Source organism: Musca domestica, unplaced genomic scaffold, assembly GCF_030504385.1.
Source record: "Musca domestica strain aabys unplaced genomic scaffold, Musca_domestica.polishedcontigs.V.1.1 12, whole genome shotgun sequence".
In the NCBI taxonomy this organism is placed as follows: Eukaryota; Metazoa; Arthropoda; class Insecta; order Diptera; family Muscidae; genus Musca; species Musca domestica.
This window is the reverse complement of record NW_026712155.1, coordinates 13432483-13454073: the sequence shown is the minus strand read 5'-3', so window position 1 is coordinate 13454073 and position 21591 is coordinate 13432483. Positions and strand designations below refer to the sequence as shown.

At 36.6% G+C, this 21591-nt stretch overlaps 1 protein-coding gene across 1 annotated transcript; it reads right to left on the bottom strand.

Moving 5' to 3' along the window:
* Positions 1-3043: 3043 nt before the first annotated feature.
* LOC131807222 (E3 ubiquitin-protein ligase Godzilla-like) lies at positions 3044-21036 on the bottom strand. Its single transcript, XM_059132311.1, has 12 exons — positions 20534-21036; positions 12125-12586; positions 11889-12044; positions 11629-11808; positions 6833-6929; positions 6571-6764; positions 6317-6509; positions 5953-6243; positions 3639-3760; positions 3578-3584; positions 3328-3499; positions 3044-3268 (listed from the first exon to the last, which is right to left on the bottom strand). The coding sequence occupies exons 3-12, from the start codon at positions 12006-12008 to the stop codon at positions 3115-3117; spliced, it is 1530 nt and encodes a 509-aa protein (XP_058988294.1). The 5' UTR covers positions 12009-12044; positions 12125-12586; positions 20534-21036; the 3' UTR covers positions 3044-3114.
* Between the last annotated feature and the right edge of the window lie 555 nt (positions 21037-21591).

The window sequence follows — 21591 nt, the reverse complement described above, 5'->3', positions numbered from 1 at the left end:
GCAGCAATATCCTGGTCCACAAAAAGACAAAAAACGGTGGCACTATCTTCCACGGAAGCTGAGTTCATGGCAATAACTGCAGCTATACAGGAGTCTGTTTGGTTGAACGACTAGAAAAAGAACTCAATCCCAACAACAATGTCAACATGGTTTTGTATGTGATACCAAAGGAGCTATACAAGTGGCTACAAATACAAGTATTCGTCAAGGACAAAGCATGTGGATATTAAAGCCAATTTATCAAACAGAAATTGACAACAATGAAATATCTTTGAAGTATCTTTCAACAAAAGAAATGGTTGCTGACGTTTTTACCAGGCGTAACTCCACAGAAGTTGGAATATTTAAAGGAGTTTTGGCATTCTTAGTTCCAACTTGTATTGTTTTGTAATTATAATGTAAGAAATATTAATTCAGGTAGAGTGTTGAGAATTGAATCAAATATGTACTTTAGCATAAAACACTTGTCCAATATTATAATAATCTTATAGGCTTTGATATCAATATGTTTGTTGTCAAATATGTATTTCAGTTTTTTCAGTTCATAACGAATTCAATATAACAGGGTCTCTCCGAGTTTTTTCGATAGAAAAAATTCAAACGAGACTCTTGGGTCTCTCCGAGGTTTTTTCGATAGAAAAAAATTCAAACGAGACCCTTGGGACTCCTTGAAGTTTTTTCGATAGAAAAAAATCAAACGAGACCCCCCTTGGGTCTCTTTGAGGTTTTTTCCATAGAAAAAAATTCAAACGAGACCCCCCTTGGGTCTCTTTGAGGTTTTTTCCATAGAAAAAAATTCAACGAGACCCCCCTTGGTCTCTTTGAGGTTTTTTCCATAGAAAAAATTCAACGAGACCCCCCTTGGGTCTCTTCAAGGTTTTTTTCATAGAAAAAATCCAAACGAGACCTTGGGTCTCTTTGAGGTTTTTTTTCATAGAAAAAATTCAAACGAAACCCTTGGTCTCTTCGAGGTTTTTTCCATAGAAAAAATTTCACAAAACCCTTGGGCCTCTTTGAGGGTTTTTCCATAGAAAAAAATTCAACGAGACCCTTGGGTCTCTCCGAGGTTTTTTCGATAGAAAAAAAATTCAAACGAGACCCATGGGTCTCTCCGAGGTTTTTTCTATAGAAAAAAATTCGCTGAGACCCTTGGGTCTCTCCGAGGTTTTTTCTATAGAAAAATTCGCTGAGACCCTTGGGTCTCTCCGAGTTTTTTCTATAGAAAAAAATTCGCTGAGACCCTGGGTCTCTCCGAGGTTTTTTCTTTAGAAAAAAATTCGCTGAGACCCTTGGGTCTCTCCGAGGTTTTTTCTATAGAAAAAAATTCGCTGAGACCCTTGGGTCTCTCCGAGTTTTTTCTATAGAAAAAAAAATTCGCTGAGACCCTTGGGTCTCTTTGAGGTTTTTTCCATAGAAAAAAATTCAAACGAGACCCTCCTTGGGTCTCTTTGAGGTTTTTTCCATAGAAAAAAATTCACGAGACCCTCCTTGGGTCTCTTTGAGGTTTTTTCCATAGAAAAAAATTCAACGAGACCCTCCTTGGGTCTCTTTGAGGTTTTTTTTCCATAGAAAAAAATTCAAAAACGAAACCCTTGGAGCTCTTTTATTAATAATTTAATAAAAAGTCCCTTCAAATTTGGTTTTATGTTTTTTTTGTCTTTTTTAAAAATGACTAAAAATCTTTATTGATTTTTCATTTGTTTTAAATTAAAACTAAAAAAAAGAAATTATATATATGTATAGGTATGATTGGGTTATGTTTGCTGTGTATAATAATAAATGTTTTTGTTTTCGTTTTCATTTTTATAATAACAAATATATAATTCAATTTTCGTTTTATTTGTATTTTTTTGAATTCTTTCTTCATTTAAATATACATATCAAGGAGGACTTATTAACAATACAAAAAAAGAGTTGTTTTTTTATCTAATATAATAATAATAAATAATTAATAATAAAGGTACTTGGTTAAAACTAAAACACATACATGTTTGCCAATCATGGGGGTAGATGAGACAAAATAATAATAATAATAAAATTATTAAAAAACAAATTAAAATTATAATTGTGTTCGATTGCGGGTTATTTTAAAAGAAAAAAGGATGCTCTCAGTGGTATTGTTAAAAAGCATCCTTTTAGATAAGTTTTTTTTTTTTGGTACAAAAATTGCAGAGATTTTTTTTGGAAAATGTCATTACTTTTGCCTAAACAAATGGTACAACAAAGTAAAAAAATTAAATAAAAATACAATAATAAAAGAAAAACAATGAGAGAGATATAAAATATTTATACTAATATTAGTATTTTGTTGCTTATTTTTTATCATTATTTCAAGTGGATAGTTTTTTTTTCCAAAATAAGTAACATTTACAGTTCCAAATAAAAAAAGAAAATTATGGAAAAATTTGTTTTGTTTTGGTAATAGAAAAAGAACAAAGGATATCCTAGCTAGACTATATTCAAATAGCTCTAATACAGTTTTGAGATATGAGGGGGGAAAAGATTTTGATTTTAAATTTAAAATTTAGACATTTGAAATATCACATTTTCCAAGGTAATCTATAAAATTATCTGGGAAAATGCCACATTCCAATGGCTACATAATGAACAAAATTTTAATTCACTTACTTTGAATTCTAACCTTAGTAAAGATCATAGACAGGCTTACAATGTAGTTTTATGTTCTGCTTTAGTTTTATAATTGTTTTTTTTTTTTTTTCTTCTTAACACTTTTTTTAGGTAGGTAAGCTAATTTCTTTTTAATTATTTTAATATTATATTTAATTCTTATTTTTTTCTTTTGTTTCTTTTCAATTTAACCATACAACGGTTTTATATAAATCACAATATTTATTCTGTTTTCTGTTTTTTGTTAATAAAGTTGGTTTCTAAGAAAGGAGGAAGGACGAATTGTTGTTTCCTTGGAAAACAAAAAAACAAAAACCTTATCAAAAGGGGAAGCCATGGCAAAATACAACAACAGAGTAATAAAATAAAAATGACTAAATAATTTTGCATACATTTAGCTTAAGCTCCCAACTCCTCCGCCCTACTCCTCCTCCGCCTCCCTCTTTACAACAAACAAAAATCTAATCGTTTTCTTTTTTTTGTCCATTACCAAAATCTTGCCGTATTACTGCGGGTGGCATGGGATGTGTGTACTGGTTCATCATTGCTATCTCGGGGCAATGCAGCCACAGCTATGCCACCTTGGGTAGGTGTTTGTATAAAAACCGAATCTGTTTCATTCTCCACAACCGGTTGTTGGCTATTATCTACAGTGCCACTGGCCTGTGGCTGATCTATGGGATCGCTAGTCACCACAACACTAGCCGGTTCATATATACACTGTACGGCGGCTCATCATCGTCTTCCTCCTTAAATGAACCACTTAAATTCGGATTTAGAACATTATTTGACGAATGTGTAGCTATCGATTGGGAGCGTGGCGTCGCTGCCACACTGCCGTCCATGTAGAGGCATTTGCATTGGCCGTAGGCTCACCAGCTATGACATCACTCAGTATATCCTCATGATAGGGTGGTGCTGCCACACTAATTGTGGTTGGGTTGCGTCTAAACCATCTGGAAACATTTCAAATTAATTCAAACTCAATTAATCCAACTGATTCGACATACCTGAATATTGGTAGGGACCAAATACTTCTGAGCCATCACTGTTAAGTTGAGCCGCCAAGTGGGGTGGTAGGTTTGGTGAACGGTCAAAGGATTTATGCGACGAGCAGGGGTTGATGATAGCACTGGGAAAAATAAAAGGAAGGATAAATAAATCAGAAAATTATTTGGCTTTTTCTAAAGAAAAAACCCTCGGCAAATTTTTTCTATAGGAAAAAACGTCGAAGAGACCCAAGGGTCTCGGCGAATTTTTTTCTAATGAAAAAAACGTCGAAGAGACCCAGGGTCTCGGCGAATTTCTTTCTATGGAAAAAACGTCGAAGAGACCCAAGGGGAAAAAACCTCGAAAAGACCCAAGGGTCTCGTCGAATTTTTTTCTATAGAAAAAAACCTCGAAGAGACCCAAGGGTCTCTCGGCGAATTTTTTTCTGTAGAAAAAAACCTCGAGAGACCCAAGGGTCTCGGCGAATTTTTTTCTATAGGGTCGAAGAGACCCAAGGGTCTCGGCGAATTTTTTCTATAGGAAAAAACCTCCAAGAGACCCAGGGTCTCGGCGAATTTTTTTCTATAGAAAAAACCTCGAAGATACCCAAGGGTCTCGGCGAATTTTTTTCTATAGAAAAAACCTCGAAGAGACCCAAGGGTCTCGGCGAATTTTTTTCTATAGAAAAAACCTCGAAGAGACCCAAGGGTCTCGCGAATTTTTTTCTATAGAAAAAACTCGAAGAGACCCAAGGGTCTCGGCGAATTTTTTTCTATCAGAAAAAACCTCGAAAGAGAACCCAAGGGTCTCGGCGAATTTTTTCTATGGACAAAAAAACGTCGAAGAGACCCAAGGGTGTCGTCGAATTTTTTTCTATGGAAAAAAACGTCGGAGAGACCCAAGGGTCTCGGCCTATTTTCTTCTTCCCTACAAAAAACCTCGAAGAGACCCAAGGGCCTCGGCGAATTTTTTTCTAAAGAAAAAACCTCGAAGAGCCCAAGGGTCTCGGCGAATTTTTTTCTAAAGAAAAACTCGAAGAGACCCAAGGGTCTCGGCGAATTTTTTTCTAAAGAAAAAACCTCGAAGAGACCCAAAGGTCTTGGCGAATTTTTTTCTAAAGAAAAAACCTCGAAGGGACCCAAAGGTCTCGGCGAATTTTTTTCTGAAGAAAAAACCTCGAAGAGACCAAAGGTCTCGGCGAATTTTTTTCTGAAGAAAAAACCTCGAAGAGACCCAAAGGTCTCGGCGAATTTTTTCTATTGAAAAAAACGTCGAAGAGACCCAAGGGTCTCGGCAAATTTTTTTCTATAGGAAAAAACCTCGAAGAGACCCAAGGGTCGCGGCAAATTTTTTTCTATGGAAAAAACCTCGAAGAGAGACCCAAGGGTCTCGGCGAATTTTTTTCTATAGAAAAAAACCTCGAAGAGAGACCAAGGGTCTCGGCGAATTTTTTTCTATAGAAAAAAACCTCGAAGAGACCCAAGGGTCTCGGCGAATTTTTTTCTATAGAAAAAAAACCTCGAAGAGACCCAAGGGTCTCGGCGAATTTTTTTCTATAGAAAAAAACCTCGAAGAGACCCAAGGGTCTCGGCGAATTTTTTTCTATAGAAAAAAACCTCGAAGAGACCCAAGGGTCTCGGCGAATTTTTTTCTATAGAAAAAACCCTCGGATAGACCCAAGGGTCTCGGCGAATTTTTTTCTATAGAAAAAAACCTCGAAGAGACCCAAGGGTCTCGGCGAATTTTTTCTAAAGAAAAAACCTCGAAGAGACCCAAAGATCTCGGCGAATTTTTTTCTAAAGAAAAAACCTCGAAGAGACCCAAAGGTCTCGGCGAATTTTTTTCTAAAGAAAAAACCTCGAAGAGACCCAAAGGTCTCGGCGAATTTTTTTCTAAGAAAAAACCTCGAAGAGACCCAGGGTTTCGTCCAATTTTTTTCTATAGAAAAAACCTCAGAGAGACCGAGGGTCTCGGCGAATTTTTTCTATAGAAAAAACCTCAGATAGACCCATGGGCCTCACGAATTTTTTTCTATAGAAAAAAAACCTCGAAGAGACCCAAGGGTCTCGGCGAATTTTTTTCTAAAGACAAAACCTCGAAGAGACCCAAGGGTCTCGGCGAATTTTTTTCTAAAGACAAACCTCGAAGAGACCCAGGGGTCTCATGAATTTTTTTCTAAAGAAAAAACTTTTTTCTATGGAAAAAACCTCGGCGAATTTTTGATATGGAAAAAACATCGGAGACATACAATTGGTCTCGGCGATTTTTTTATGAAAAAAAAAAACTTCGACAATCCTAGATAAGATCTCTTATATTTTAATCTTGAATCCTTACTATTTTCATCATCCGATGTAACATCTGCTGCACCACCACCCGGTGTGGAGCCCCGTTGAAATGTACCATGACGTGTGGAGTTGTTCGATGACATTGTTGTTGTCAATGAACTCTGCGACGATTGTTGTAACAATGGGGCGGTATCGTCATCAGTATCCACTATACTATCCAATGAAGACTGTCGATTCCGTTGTGATCGGGCTTCGCCTTTCGTAAAAACCTTACGCTTGCAAATTGGGCACTCGCGCTTGTTTTCGGTTAGCCAAACATCGATGCAATTGCTGTGATAGGCTGTTAGGAAAGAAAGAAACGATAAATTGTATTCCTAATTTCCTTGGAAACAAAAATCTTCTCAAAAACTTACGATGTTTGCATGGTAAGACCCTTAATTTATCACCCTCGGCAAATGTCTCGATACAGATCACACAAGTGTCGTAGGCAATGTTGCTGTTTTTCGTAAACTTTATGATGGGCAGCTTTTTCAACATGCGCTTGGGCAAGCGGTAGCGACGCAAATTTCTTTCTTCTCGTATACATCTGTAGATCATGTAGAATATCTATGGGAATAATTAGAGAAGTTATTCAAATTTCAAATTTAGGAAAATCTCAGCGACCTACCATTGTTAGAAAACATAGACCAATTAGAATGGAAAATGGTAAAATCAATTGGGTATTGATATTGAATGGCAGCTCATCGTTTATGACCAAAACAATTTCCGGTGTAAAGAATGATCGCAGATTCATGCCCGTGGTATGGCCAACAAAGACCGATGGTATCATAATACCGCTGGAATTTTGGGCTGACATGTGTTCTGAAATTGAAAATTAAACATTTGTTTAGAATTTAGTTCATTTAAAAGGGGTTTCCGAGAATACAAACCCAAATCATCACTGTTATTGTTGTAGATAACCACAGCATCGAATCGTGCCGCCTGGGCATTGCGTACCTTCAACTCGAATGTACAATCCACACCAGCCTCTGAAATGATAGGAATAAAAGGGAAGAATATTTGATGCAATTTGATGGTTTAGAAAATGGATTAGCTTAAGAGATAAATAGAGGTATTTGAAAGCGTTAAAAAAAGAATTTAAATAAAGGCAAATTAAATGACAAAAAAATTGAAAAAAATTAAACTTTTGTTATTCGAGATAATCTATTCAAATATCTCAAAAAAATGATTGAAACTGGAAAAATCTTTGAGGTTTTAAAAATTAATTCTTTTATCTGCCCTAAATAAAAATAACATTTTTGAAACGTTAATTTTTTCGCATCATTGGAGGCCATTTAAATTGTCTAAAAAAATTGGAACTTTAGAAATCCTATAGTTAATGGGTAGTTTGTTCTCCCATGTCTTTAAAAATTTAGATACTGCCTTCTTGGCCTCAGATCTTCCACAAAAAAAGCCACTGGACTGCCATGCATTTTAATTCTGTATTTTATTTTGTTTAACCCACTTCCTTTCCCAAATCCTCGCCCTCCAGACGGCATAGAAATCGTAAAGTATGGGGATAAATGTACGATCATGACGTCGGTGTGGATGACATATGTGTAAGGTTGCAGCCTACTTCCACACGAGAGATATGAAAATATCCGCACCTAAATCAACGATCACACTCCTTACCACATGGTATGCGGATATGATAACACAGCTGAATGTGCAAGTTGTGGGAATTTAATTCCGAACATGAATTACACCTAGGGGTCTCGCGCAGCTTACCGTATACACAGCCGAATAGAGGGAGGGAAATTAAATTCCGAACTGGAATTACCTCAATATCCTAGGGGTCACATTTGGCAGTTTGTTCAAGCCACAGCTATCTGTGGACAAATGAAAAGTAGGAGTAAGATCCTCAAGGCGCACTTCGGGTGCGGAGAAGGAGGCTATGTTGACATCTGTGGTCAGCTATGCAACTCGAGTGTGGCCTGCAAATACATGTGCAGGTTATGGGAAATTTAATTCCGAACTTGAATTACAACCAGGGGTCTCGCCGAGCATAACGCCTGCACATCGGAATAGAGGGAGGGAAATTTAATTCCGACAGGAATTACCTCAATATCCTAGGGGTTACATTTGGCAGCTGGTTCAAGCCACAGCTATCTGTGACAAAAGGCGGACTTCGGGTGCGGAGAAGGAGACTATGTTGACATCTGTGGTCAGCTATGCTACTCGAGTGTGGCCTGCAAATATATGTGCAGATTGTGGGAAATTTAATTCCAAACACGAATTCCACCTAGGGGTCTCACGGAGCTTACCGCCTACACAGCCGAATAGAGGGAGGGAAATTTAATTCCGAACAGGAATTACATCAATATCCTAGGGGTTACATTTGGCAGCTGGTTCAAGCCACAGCTATCTGTGACAAAATGAAAAGTAGGAGTAAGATCCTCAAGGTGCACTTCGGGTGCGGAGAAGGAGACTTTGTTGGCCTCTTTAGTCAGCTATGCAACTCCATTGTGGCCTGCAAATTCAAGTGCCACGCAGTAGAAGAACCAGCCAGACCAGCCAGAATGCCGCCCTGAGGACTGCAACTGGTACCTCCCAATGACACAAGTAGACCATCTACAGGAAGAGCTAAAGATACTTCCCGTACGTCAAAATAACCATATGCTTTCCAAGCAGTACCTACTTGCGAGTTATCGTGGGAGTCATCCAAAGCATTATATGGTGGATAAAACTCCTCCACCCAGGCGTGTCAGGAAGAAGAGGGGGAGATTGATGACCAACGCTGTAGGAGAGTGTTTCTAGATCAAGAAGCTAATCAGCAAATGTGAGTCAGGTATGAATGTCATTCTGGGAGTTCATTTCCCATTCATAGCAGCTGAAGAACGTCGGCTGCCTAGACAACCAGGATAGTTTTGGCACAATTATGTTCAGGATGGTAAAGTCTTTTCTGTTGCAGGACATAGCAATATTGTAGTAGGAAATGAAGTGTTGAATTAGCTCGAGGCGAATGCCAGTCGATTGATTTAACGACTGATGCCAGCAGCTTCAAAAATCTCCCATCGAAGAAGCTAACAGAAGATGTCACTTTTAAACCGGTTGTATGATATCTAAGCACATCTGGCCGTTAATTTGGAGGAGCTGAAGAACATCTGATCTAACAATCGTGGTGGGCCCAAGCAGGGCTATAAACTAGGATAACCGTGAATATTTTAAAGATAACTTTTTGAAGTACCACCCCAGAGCTATAAATTTGGTGTTTTAAAGAATATTGTTCGAATGCTAAAACGAGGATTATAAAAGAATATTTTTTAAAGGACCTTCCGGGACTATAGATATGGATTTTTACAGAAAGCACATCCAGTGCTATAAACAAGGATTGTTAAGGATATTTTTCATGGACCACAAAGGCTATAGATCTAGATTTTTAGGAGAATTTTCCCGAGGACTTTTCAAGGACCTATATGCTTCAAACACGGTAACCTTAATAGTGCCTCAAATGTAAATTTTCAACCTCAAACAAGAATTTTTTAATAGAGGACTTTCCATGGACTATCCGAGCTTTAAAATGGGTCTTCAGCAGATATTTTCGATATCTTTTTTAGGACCAACAGTGCCTCAACTGCACTAGGACCAACAGTATCTTAAACATGGATTTTTTTCGAGAATTTCAACAGATATTTTGACGACTTTTCAAGGACCAACCGTACCTTAAACATGGATTGGTCAAGAGTATTTGTTCAAGGATTTTCGAAAGACCAAAAGAGCTTCAAATGTGGATTTTTTTAACAAAAATTTGTTCGAGGACTCTCCAAGGACCCAAAGTGTTTCAAATGTGGATTTTTAGCAGGATCTTTTCAAGGAGTGCCTGAAACATGGATTTTGCGATAATTTTTCAACAACTTTTCAGGGACCTAAAGTACCTCAAATATGGATTTATCAACAGATTGGTAAGAGGACTTGCCAAGGATGAAAAGACCTTAATTATTAAATTTTCAACAGAATTTGTTGAGGTTCTTCGAGACCCAACAATGTCTCAAATTTCAATAACCTTTTGAGGAAGGAATATTTTCGAGAACTTTTCAAGGACCCTCAGAACGGAGTAATTTTCAAAGGCCCACGAAGATTTTTCAACAGATTTTTTCGACGACTTTCCAAGGTCCAACAGTACCTCAAACTGGAATTTTCCAATAGTATTTTCCATGGACTATCCGAGCTTTAAGATTCGATTTTCAACAGAAATTTTGGATAACTTCGAGACTTTTCAAGGACCAACAGTGCTGCACACAACGACTTCTTCGAGGATGTTTCAACTGATTTTTAGGCGGCTTTTCAAGTACCAAATGTGTCTCAAACGTGGATTTGTCACCATGATTTGTTCAAAGACTTTCTAAGGACCCAAAGTGCTTCAAATGTGGATTTTTAGCAGAATATTTTCAAGGACCAAGAGTGCCTAAAACATGGTTTTTTCGACAAATTTTCAATTTTTTTTAACAACTTTTCAGTGACCTCAATTATGGATTTCTCAACAGATTGGTAAGAGGACTTGTCAAGGATGAAAAGACCTTAAATTGTTAAATTTTTAACAGAATTAGTTGAGGCTTTTCGAGATCCACAATGTCTTAAATCTGATTCCGATAACCTGTTAAGGAAGGAATATTTTCGAGAACTTTTCAAGGACCCACAGAACCTCAAATATGCACTTTTTTCGCATATTTTTCAAGAGATTTTTTCGTCGACTTTCCAAGGGCCAACAGTACCACAAACTAGAATTTTTCAACAGTATTTGTTCGAGGGCTTTTAAGGACCATCCAAACTTCAAAATGTGATTTTTCAAATACTGAATGGTCACTGCAGTATCAGATATTTGACCTCAAAAGAAAAAGATATCTGATAACAAGAAAAAGAGGTAGAGACGATTGAACATCTACTTTGTATCTGCCCCATTTTATCCAACAAGAGACATAGGCTATTTGGAGACAAGCTGGAGACAGAAATACTTTATTTTCAGGTATAGATCCCATCATCACTAAGAAATTGCCACATTTTTTGAGGATTTTAAAGACCATCCAAATTTCAAAATTTGATTTTTCAAATACTGAATGCAGTATCAGATATTTGACCTCAAGAAAAAAGAAAAAGATATCTGATGGCAAGAAAAGAGGTAGAGACGATTGATCAATCTACTTTACACCTGTCCCATGTTATCCAATAAGAGACATAGGCGATTTGGAGACAGGTTGGAGACAGAATTTCTTTATTTTCAGGCATAGATCCCATCATTACTAAGAAATTTGCCAAAGCCATTACCTGGCTAGTCAGGCCACCTACACTAGACTTTTCTAAAGCTTTTCTTCTCCTTCTCGCTTCTATCTAGCAGTTGCTGAATTCATGTAGTTGCGCACCTTAAACCAATTAGTATTGGACACGAATTGGCGAAGATGTGCAAAACGTCCGTCAATTTTACAACAGACATATACCTTCAGTCCAAAACGTTAATATGCCGAAAAAATGCAATTATTTTAAAAGAAAATCTAATGCTAGAAAATTATAAAAATAAGCTTTAAAATAGTGCATTTAAAAAAATATCCTTCTTGTTTTTACAAAAAAACAAAGAGTACCTTTGATTACTAAACACAATCGGCATATTTTACGGAAAAAAGTGAATAAAACATATTTCAAAATTAATGTCAAGTAGTATTGCAAATTCTGTATTCAAATCACGCATTGATACCCACCTTTGTATAATGGCTGCATATTTTGCATTGCTGGGATAACCAAGGTTGTGAGTTGGTGGTGGTGCTATCTTGTCACAGGCATCGCTGGGTACAGCTGGCACCGCAAACACCTTAATGCCGCTCGATGTGAGACTGGGTCCAAATTGGGCAGGCATATCATTGTATTCTTCAATGAGCTAAGGGGTTTTAAAAAAAAAGTATTAATTAAAAAAATCCGCTATTTTTAGCAACACAACTGTAAGAAATTTACAAGAACCTGATTGGTAATGCGTCGATACACCAAAATGTGGGCATCAACTTCCAGCAATGGACTTAAAATACATGTGCAGGCTATCAGAAGTGGTGTCACAAGGCGGCTACATTTTAAAGACTCCATTATAGATGGCCAAAAAAATGCAGAGGTTTGCAGAGCCTACGGGAAATTTAAAAAAAAAACATATTCAGTTTTAAAATTGTATTCTATGAAAATCATTAAATTAATCTTATACAAACTTCCAATCGTTGAATGGGCCTGTGACCTGCTGCCTGCAGTGTTAATGGCAGCCGTGTCTTGTTCTCCTACACAGGCAGAATTTGTTGGTGTTTCTCCTTATTTTTTTTTTTTTTGTTTGTGGCTATATGACGTTACTTGCTGCCGAGGTTCTTCTTGACTCTACGTAGATGATATCGTTGTATTTTGTTTGCAGTCGTCGCCGCTTTTTTCTTTTCTTGCTGCTGTTGTTGTTTTGTGTGTTTTTGGTCCCCTACAAACAAAGAAATCTTTTAAAGTGGATCGAATATTTGTTGTCGTTCTCGTAGCTGATTTGATTGATGCTGTGCTGCTGCTGTTGTTGTTCCGTCGGCTGTTGCTTTTGCTGCTCCTGCTGATCTTGTTGCTGATGAGGTTTGATAACAAATTTCCTATTACAAGTTGCATTTGTATGCCCATGTAGTTATACGCAATGTTTGTAATGTCTGCAAAGAAGGAGAAGAAGAAAGGTAAAGGATTTTGAATTAATTGTTATTTCAAATGAAATTTTCGGAAAATTATTTTTCAGAGCTTTCAAAATTAGATTTTCAGAGAAAATTGCAAGGGCTGGATTTTGAAGAATATTTTCGAAGGACCACCAAAATTACATTTTTGAAGGACTATCAAGGATATACACGTGGATTTTAAAACATATTTTTTCAAGGACCTCTGGCAATATTTTGTGGAATTTGATGGCTAAATACTTTTCAGGGATCAACGGAGCTTCAAAGTTAGCCCTCCAATGACATTTTTTGAAGGACTTCAAGGACCTCTGACAATATTTGATGGAATTTGATGGCTAAGTATTTTTCAGCGATCAACCGAGTTTCAAAATTATATTTTTAAAAGAAAATCTTTAAGGGCGGATTTTTGAAGAATATTTTTGAAGGATCATCAATGACATTTTTTGAAGGACCACCAAGGATATGCACGTGGATTTTAACAACATATTTTGTCAAGGATCTCTGACAATATTTGGTGGAATTTAATGGCTAAATATTTTCTTCAAAATTAGATTTTTTAAAGAAAATGTTCAAGGGCCGGATTTTTGAAGTATATTATTTTGAAGGACCACCAAATGACATTTTTTGAAGGACAAAGACCTCTGAAGCTACAAACAAGATTTTTACAAACAATATTTTTTAGCCGACCAACAAGGCTTCCAACGAGGATTTTTGAAGATTATTCCTTAAAGGACAAACAGAGCTATAAACGAGAACAAAACACAAAAGGAATAATCGACAATTGTTTTTAAAAACGAGGTTTTCAAAACATGTTTTTTTGAAAGAACTCCAGAGTGATAACCGAGGATTTAAAAAAAAACAAGGGTAGGATATCCCCCGTGGATTTTAAAAACATACTTTTTCAAGGCCAAGAACAAGGTTTTTAAATAATATTTTTTAGGCTTCCAAAGAGATTTTTCAAAGAATATTTCTTCGAGGACAGTCAGAGCTATAAACAAGGAACAACAGAGCAATAATCGAGAATTTAAAAAAATATATTTTTTGCAAGGACCACCAGTTCTTTAAACGAGGATTTTTTAAAAATATTTTTTGAAGGACCTCCAGAGTGATAACCGATGATTTTTTAAAGAAAAAATTTTGAAGTAACACCAGAGCTATAAAATTTGTTTTTTTTAAATTATTTTTCGTGGACCCCCATTGCTAAAACGAGGATTCTTAAAGAATATTTTTTGAAGCACCTCCATGGCTATAAACATACATTTTTACTGAATATTTTTATGGGCCTCCGGGACTATAAACATGGTTTATTACAGATTATTTTTTGAAGGACCTCCAGGGCTATGAACATTGGTTTTTAAAGATCCACCAAAGCTATAGATGTGGATTTTTAAGAGAATTCGAGGTGCTATAAACGAGAATTTTTAAAAAATATATTTTGAAGGACCTCCATAGTGATAACCGAGAATTTTTAAAGAAAACTTTTTGAAGTACCTGTGGAGCGATATATTTTGATTTTTATAAAGAATGATTTTTTGAGGACCACCAATGCTAAAACAAGGATTTTTAAAGAATATCTTTTGAAGGACCTCCAGGGCTATAAACATAGATTTTAACAGCATTTTTTAAGAACCTCCAGGACAAGGATTTTTGAAGAATATAAACAAGGATTTTTAAATAATGTTTTAAGGACCTCGAATGCTATATAGGGTGAAATGAAAAAACGGCATCCAACTTCAGACTGCTTCCTTTTCTAACCCATTCGTCCGACAGCTGTTAAAATTATTCCAGTCATAGCTCATTATATTGTTTACAAGCGAACAGAAGCATTTTGGTGAGAATTTTCCAGAAAAAAAGTTATTCGTGATGGAATTCATGCGTGATGGTGTGATCGAAACCCACGTCGCTGTGGCCGAAAAATGGCTCGGGAGCTGAACACATCGCAATAATTCATTCGGCAATATTGAAAAATGAGCTCGAGGTAAAGCCATTGAAATTCCAAAAAGTGCAAGAACTTACACCGTAAAGGAAAGAAAATAGACTCATAAGAGCTAAAGAGTTGCTTCGCTTGGCCGAAATTGGTAAACTGCCGAATTTGACTCTCTCCGATTAGGAAACATTCCTTGTCCAGCAGATTGTAAGCAAAGAAAATGATCGTGTTTACTTGTCAAAGAGGTCAGCTGAAAATGGCCACCAGAACTCTAGCGACGGCCATGGTGATGGTGTGGGCCGCCATAATAGGCGATGGTCGCTCTCCGCTCGTATTAATCGACCGTGGCATCAGAATAAGTGTCTAATATTATAGCGAAAATATTCTGGAGGGTGTACTAAAGCCTTGGCCACGCAAAAATTTTGGCCGCAGACTTTGGACTTTCCAACAGGACTCAGCACCATCAAACTCAACACGCACCACCCAGGAATGGTTACAAAATGAGGTTCCTCGTTTCATTTCCAGCGCACAATGGCCACCGAAATCTCCGGATACTAATCCGTTGTGTCTGAAGTATTTTGGAAAGCAAGGTTGGCACTAAAAAATACCAAAGTGTCGATCCCCAAAATACCGCAGAGCAACATTCGGGCAGCGTGTGACGATTTCATTGGCCATTTAAAGGTCATAATTCGTGTCAAAGGTGACCAATTCGTACAAATCTAAAAATATTCTAAAATTTGATGCTATTTCCGAAATTTGCATTCATTCAATAAAATTTAAAAAAAAATTGAAAATTATGGTGTCTGACTTTGTTGCAGTTTTTTTATCTCACTCTGTAGAAAAGAATTTGTAGACTTCTATTCAGAAAACCTTGTGGTCTTCCATGGAGAACACCTTGTGGTCCTCTGTGGAGAAGACCTTGTAGTCTTCTATGGCGAAGATCTTGTGGTTTTCTATGGAGAAGACGTCCAGGTCTTCCTGTTTCCAATCACAAAGACTTTCAGCTCTTGTATTTGGAAGTCAACCTGAATTTCTATCGATAATGCTTCCAGACTCTTTGTACTCTTCTCTGAGGAGTCATGTTGCTCTTCTATGAGAAGATCTTCAATACTCTGAGAAGTCATGTGGCTCTTCTATGAGAAGACCTTCAATTGAGAAGACCTTCAGCACTTCTAAGGTGAAAACTTTGTGATCTTCTTTCGGCTTCTATATAATAGAAGTTCCTTTAATCTTAGAGAGACTTTTTTCTCCTCTATGGCATTTTATCTCATTTTGTGGTCATCTTGCGGCTTGCTTTGAAAAGTCTTCTATATAATAGAAGTTCCTCTAATCTTCTATAGAGATGACCTTTTTTTCTTCTATGGTCTATTATGTTATCCCTTCCATCTTATGGTCTTTTGATCCCTGATCGAGAAGACTTTCCTGGTATTTTATGAAGAAGATTGCGATTCCTTCCATCGCAACATTGATTCCTGATCCCCCTTTTTCTACTATCCATTGTGTATTTAAATCTATGTGACCCCACCATCAATGATCTCACATTGCTCTATTGAAATATGATAGTTCCATAAATTTCCTCACGATAAGATACAATTGTAGCCGTCAATTGAATAGGAAGATAAAAAAGACAAATAGTTATTTACAACGGCCTGTAAATTTTTTTCAGAGGTCTCCATTTTTTTGCCAATGCAAATGCAGTTAATCTTCAATATCTGCAAATATTTGTTTAATTAAATATCTCCCACTCCCTCCTCTCCCTTTGTTATCATGAGGTCTTCATGATTACAGATTTTATGGCACACATACCTACCTACGTATTTACAAATATTATCACTAGCAACGACGAGGAGGATTACTGTCTGTGCTGCAAGTGTGAAACTGTAGGCTGTGTTTCGAGTTCAATAACACATTGCCTTTAAAAAAAAAAAAAAAAAAAACAATTTTTGTGACAAAATAAACAAAACAAAAAATGCAACAGCGCAAAAGAGTGGAGGAAAAACCAGATGACCAAGGAAACATATTTTTTTTATTTTAATTAATAATTTTAAAGCGGAGATCTGGACAGGCAGCATTATTATTTATAAACCACCGGTGGACACCTTTAAATAAACAAAAAAAAAAACAAATTTCGTTGTTTTCATTCTCAAGCCATGCCATGGCAATTCCATAAACGGAAACTGTTGGGCCACAAAGAAGAGCGAAAAAAAAAACCCAAAAGAAAGTTCCACATTTTGGAGGTGACAAGGGGCGCAGTGAATGAATATCAACCGACATTAAACAAACAAAACGCGATTATTGACAAAAAAAAATGAAAAATAAAATATAGTACGCATTAAATTAATAGTAATCAACGACAATAGTGAGTAGGGCTGGCTGGAGTGAAGGAATGACTCACTTTCGAATGGCAACAAACAAATTGCATTCGGTTTTGCTTTTTTTCAACAACAAAAAAGTTCTTGCACACACGAATGCATTGACTGGCTAGATGTGTTGTTGTATTTCTAACAAAGTGAATTTCTTTTAGTTTTGTCGTTGTTGTTTTTTTTTTTTTTCAATTAATTTTAAGCGTGGATTTGTTTTTGTGTGTTTCAATTAGATATTATGCAAGGCGAAAATAATGCAGCAGACAAATTTTCAATTTAGCAAAGTTAATCGTCTATGAATATTTAATTATTTTTTACGACAGCAATTTCAATTTTGTTATGTGGCAGACACATGGACCCAGGGGTCTTGCAAATTTTTTCATAGAAGAAACCTGGACGCCTAAATGGTCTTGCAATTCTTTTTCTATAGGAAAAAAAACTCGGAGTCTCGCAATTGTTTTTCTATAGGAAAAACCTCGACGAGACCCCAAGGGTCCCGTGATTGTTTTTCTATAGAAAAAAACCTCGATGAGACCCCAATGGTCTCGTGATTCTTTTTCTATAGAAAAAACTCGGCGAAACCCTAAGAGTCTCGTGATTGTTTTTCTATAGAAAAAATCTCGACGATACCCAAGGGTCTTGTGATTGTTTTTCTATGGAAAAAAAATCTAGACGATATCCAAGGGTCTGGTAAATGTTTTTCTATAGAAAAAATCCCGACGATACCCAAGGGGTCTGGCAAATTTTTTCTATAAAAAAAAACCTCGACGAGACCCAATGGTTTTTCAAATTTTTTTTCTTAAGAAAAAACCGTGGGTCTGGCGGTTTTTCCTATAGAAGAAAACCTCGACGAGACCCAGGGGTCTGGCGAATTTTTTTCTATAGAGAAAACCTCGACGAGACACAGGGGTCTGGTGAATTTTTTTCTATAGAAAAAACCTCGACGAGACCCAGGGGTCTGGCGAATTTTTTTCCATAGAAAAAAATCTCGACGAGACCCAGGGGTCTGGCGAATTTTTTTCCATAGAAAAAAATCTCGACTAGACCCAGGGGTCTGGCGAATTTTTTTCTATAGAAAAAACCTCGACGAGACCCAGGGGTCTGGTGAATTTTTTTCTATAGAAAAAACCTCGACGAGACCCAGGGGTCTGGCGAATTTTTTTCTATAGAAAAAACCTCGACGAGACCCAGGGGTCTGGCGAATTTTTTTCTATAGAAAAAACCTCGACGAGACCCAGGGGTCTGGCGAATTTTTTTCTATAGAAAAAACCTCGACTAGAGCCAAGGGTCTGACGATTTTTTTCTATAAAAAAAAACCTCGACTAGAGCGAAGGATCTGACGAATTTTTTTCTATAGAAAAAAACATCGACTAGAGCCAAGGGTCTGACGAATTTTTTTCTATAGAAAAAAACATCGACTAGAGCCAAGGGTCTGGCGAATTTTTTTCTATAGAAAAAAACATCGACTAGAGCCAAGGGTCTGGCGAATTTTTTTCTATAGAAAAAACCTCGACTAGAGCCAAGGGTCTGGCGAATTTTTTTCTATAGGAAACAATCTCGACTAGAGCCAAGGGTCTGACGAATTTTTTTTTTTTTCTATAGAAAAAAACCTCGACGAGACCCAAGGGTCTGGCGAATTTTTTTCTATAGAAAAAACCTCGACGAGACCCAAGGGTCTGGCGAATTTTTTTCTATAGAAAAAACCTCGACGAGACCCAAGGGTCTGGCGAATTTTTTTCTATAGAAAAAACCTCGACGAGACCCAAGGGTCTGGCGAATTTTTTTCTATAGAAAAAACCTCGACGAGACCCAAGGGTCTGGCGAATTTTTTTCTATAGAAAAAACCTCGACGAGACCCAAGGGTCTGGCGAATTTTTTCTATAGAAAAAACCTCGACGAGACCCAAGGGTCTGGCGAATTTTTTTCTATAGAAAAAATTAGACCCAAGATTCTGACGAATTTTTTTCTATAGAAAAATCTTGACCAGACCCAAGGGCCTGACGATTTTTTTCCATAGAAAAAACCTCGACGAGACCCAAGGGTCTGGCGAATTTTTTTCTATAGAAAAAACATCGACTAGAGCCAAGGGTCTGGCGATTTTTTTCTATATGAAAAATCTCGACGAGACTTCTTTCGGATCTGGCAAATTTTTTGCTCTAGAAAAAACTTCAACGACCCAAGAGTCTGGCGAAAAACCTTGGGGAGGTAAAAGGCCATTTGGAATTCTACTACGAACAAAAGATATTATTCCTCAGAAGACCTTCCGAGAAAAAAGATTCCTACTTGAAGTTTTCTAATAGAGAAAGAGAAAAACCCCAGAAGTTTGGAAAGTTTCATGATTGGCGAATTTTTCGCTCTAGAAAAAAATTGAAAGACCCAAGAGTCTGGCGAAAAACCGGGGAAAATCCACGTGGAGAGAAAAATTTTGGAGGGATCCGAGGGGTTTCACGATTTTTTTTTTTAGTAAAAAAAAATTGGGACCCACGTGTTTGCGATTCCTTCTCGTCCAATTCTCGAACCAAAGATTTGACCATGAAGCTCTTCGTATTTTCTCTAATTTCTGTTGATAGTTCGAAAACCAAATTATTTTCTTAATTTGCAAAAATTACATTTCCTCGCCGTACAACACTTATTCGATACTGCCCAGGCTATTGTCACCATGGGGCACAATTACGAAATTGTATGGATTATTATCAGGGGAATTCCCCTAATAGATTGAATGTTTTACAAAACTAATATCAGATATACTTCGGTGGGGCGAATTGTACTTTGAATTTTGAATGTTGAAACACCAAAAAATAAAATCACAGGTCATCGCTGGTATGAACTTGAAAAAGGAAATGGAGAAAACTGTAAGAATCCTCCCTTAGCTTAATTAGGATACCTTGAAATTGCCAAAAAAAATAATGCCATTAACTTTAGGATTTGCATTTTTACCGAAAAGGAGAGCTTTCCTAGGTGCGTTTTTCAATGATTACCTTAAAATCAAGTCCACTTTCCTGAACCTTTAAATAAAACAAGCTATCTACTGGCATTTCTAAAAATATTTCCTTTTAAAAAAAAAGGACCTTTGTATACTTGTTGGCCCCGTTGTACAACACATGGGGGACAATTAAAGGTCACTATGTAAAATGAAATTGCACATTGGCATGAACACATTATTGTGGTGAGCACATTCAACCCAGACCTTGAAATATCGTTCATGGGGTACAGGGAACTGGAAGAAATTCTAGCAAAAGCAAAATTCGCTACATGTCCGGAATCACGATGTCAAGTCGCAAGCTTCACACTGCTAGTTTAGCTCTCATATTTAAGAACCAACACTTATTTTCATTCATATTTGTATTGCTTTGCTTTTTTGTTTTTGTTTTTAATCTACATCACACTGCTGCTGGCTGGCTGGGCGTTTTGGCTATTGGGGCTCTATTGTGTATTATAGACAAACGACGAGAGTGGAGAAAAAATGTGACCATAACAGGGTGACAAGGTGGGGGGGGGCCAAACATCCATTTGTGTTTATCGAAAACATAACAACAAAAGGTGGGTGGTGAAACTGAGGTTTTTTCTGTCGTCTTGTATTGACATTTTTGTTGTTGTTTTATTCCTTATGATTTCGTTTTGTTAAACTTTTAAACTTACTTGATCAACTAATTCCCTCTGGGTGTTGAGCGTTTTTTTTCGGAAGAAGGAGGAGGACAATGCCAATATGTTGTAATGAATTGCTTTTCCTTTCTTTACACACACTTAATTTTGTTTTTCTTTTTTTTTCTTGTTTCTAGTAGAAAAAATATCGTGAAATCAAATTGTTTTTCTCGTCGTATCGTTGCTTTTGCCTTTTTTGTTTCTATTCTTCTCTTTTTCTTGCTGCTGTTTTTCTCGTTTCAATTGCGTTCAATTACGATCCCACAAATCATTTTCGTTAATTTCTCGACGTTTTGGCCGATTCCAAAGAACAATTTTCGGCTTGCACGCTAAACCGTAGTTGTTATTTTATTTGCGAACACATTTTTATCCACAAAATGTAATTAATTTCGTTGAAAAATCTTTGTAATTCTTCTCCAAATAAATCCACTTTACACAAAAGAAAAAAAATTCTAATTGAATTGTCGAGTGTTGTCAACGCCAATGGTTTGGGGAAAACGCATTTTTAGTCAGCGATCTCGGTGATTTGTTATGGAAAAGAATTGAAATAATCAATAAATTACAATTAATATAAAATTTTGTATCTAAATTTCAAATTTTGTGGTGAAAATACAATATAAACTTTAGAAATATCCTGATTTTTTCCTATTTGTTTCTCTTTTAAAACACAAAAGACAAAACAGCTGATTAATATGTTCACATTTAGAGGGGGTTCACATTCAACGTTGCGTTTGTTGACAGAGAGTTGAAGAATATATGGAGAAACAAATAACAGGGTTCACATGTGATTTGACATTTTTTGGAACAAAATATCACAAAATTGTTAATGGCCTCATTTATGAACAAGTGTTTAATAATTTTAATCAAACAAATATGACTGCCACTGACGCTATTTAAAATTTTTGTTAGGAAAATGTTCTCAAGCAAGAATTATTTGCATGATTGCCAGCTTGCGATAGCCAAATATGTGGATTTTGAAGTATCGCAAACATGGTAAAATTCAACTAAGTCAAGGTAACCTCATTCCATATATATTTACATTTTCTGCAATTTTT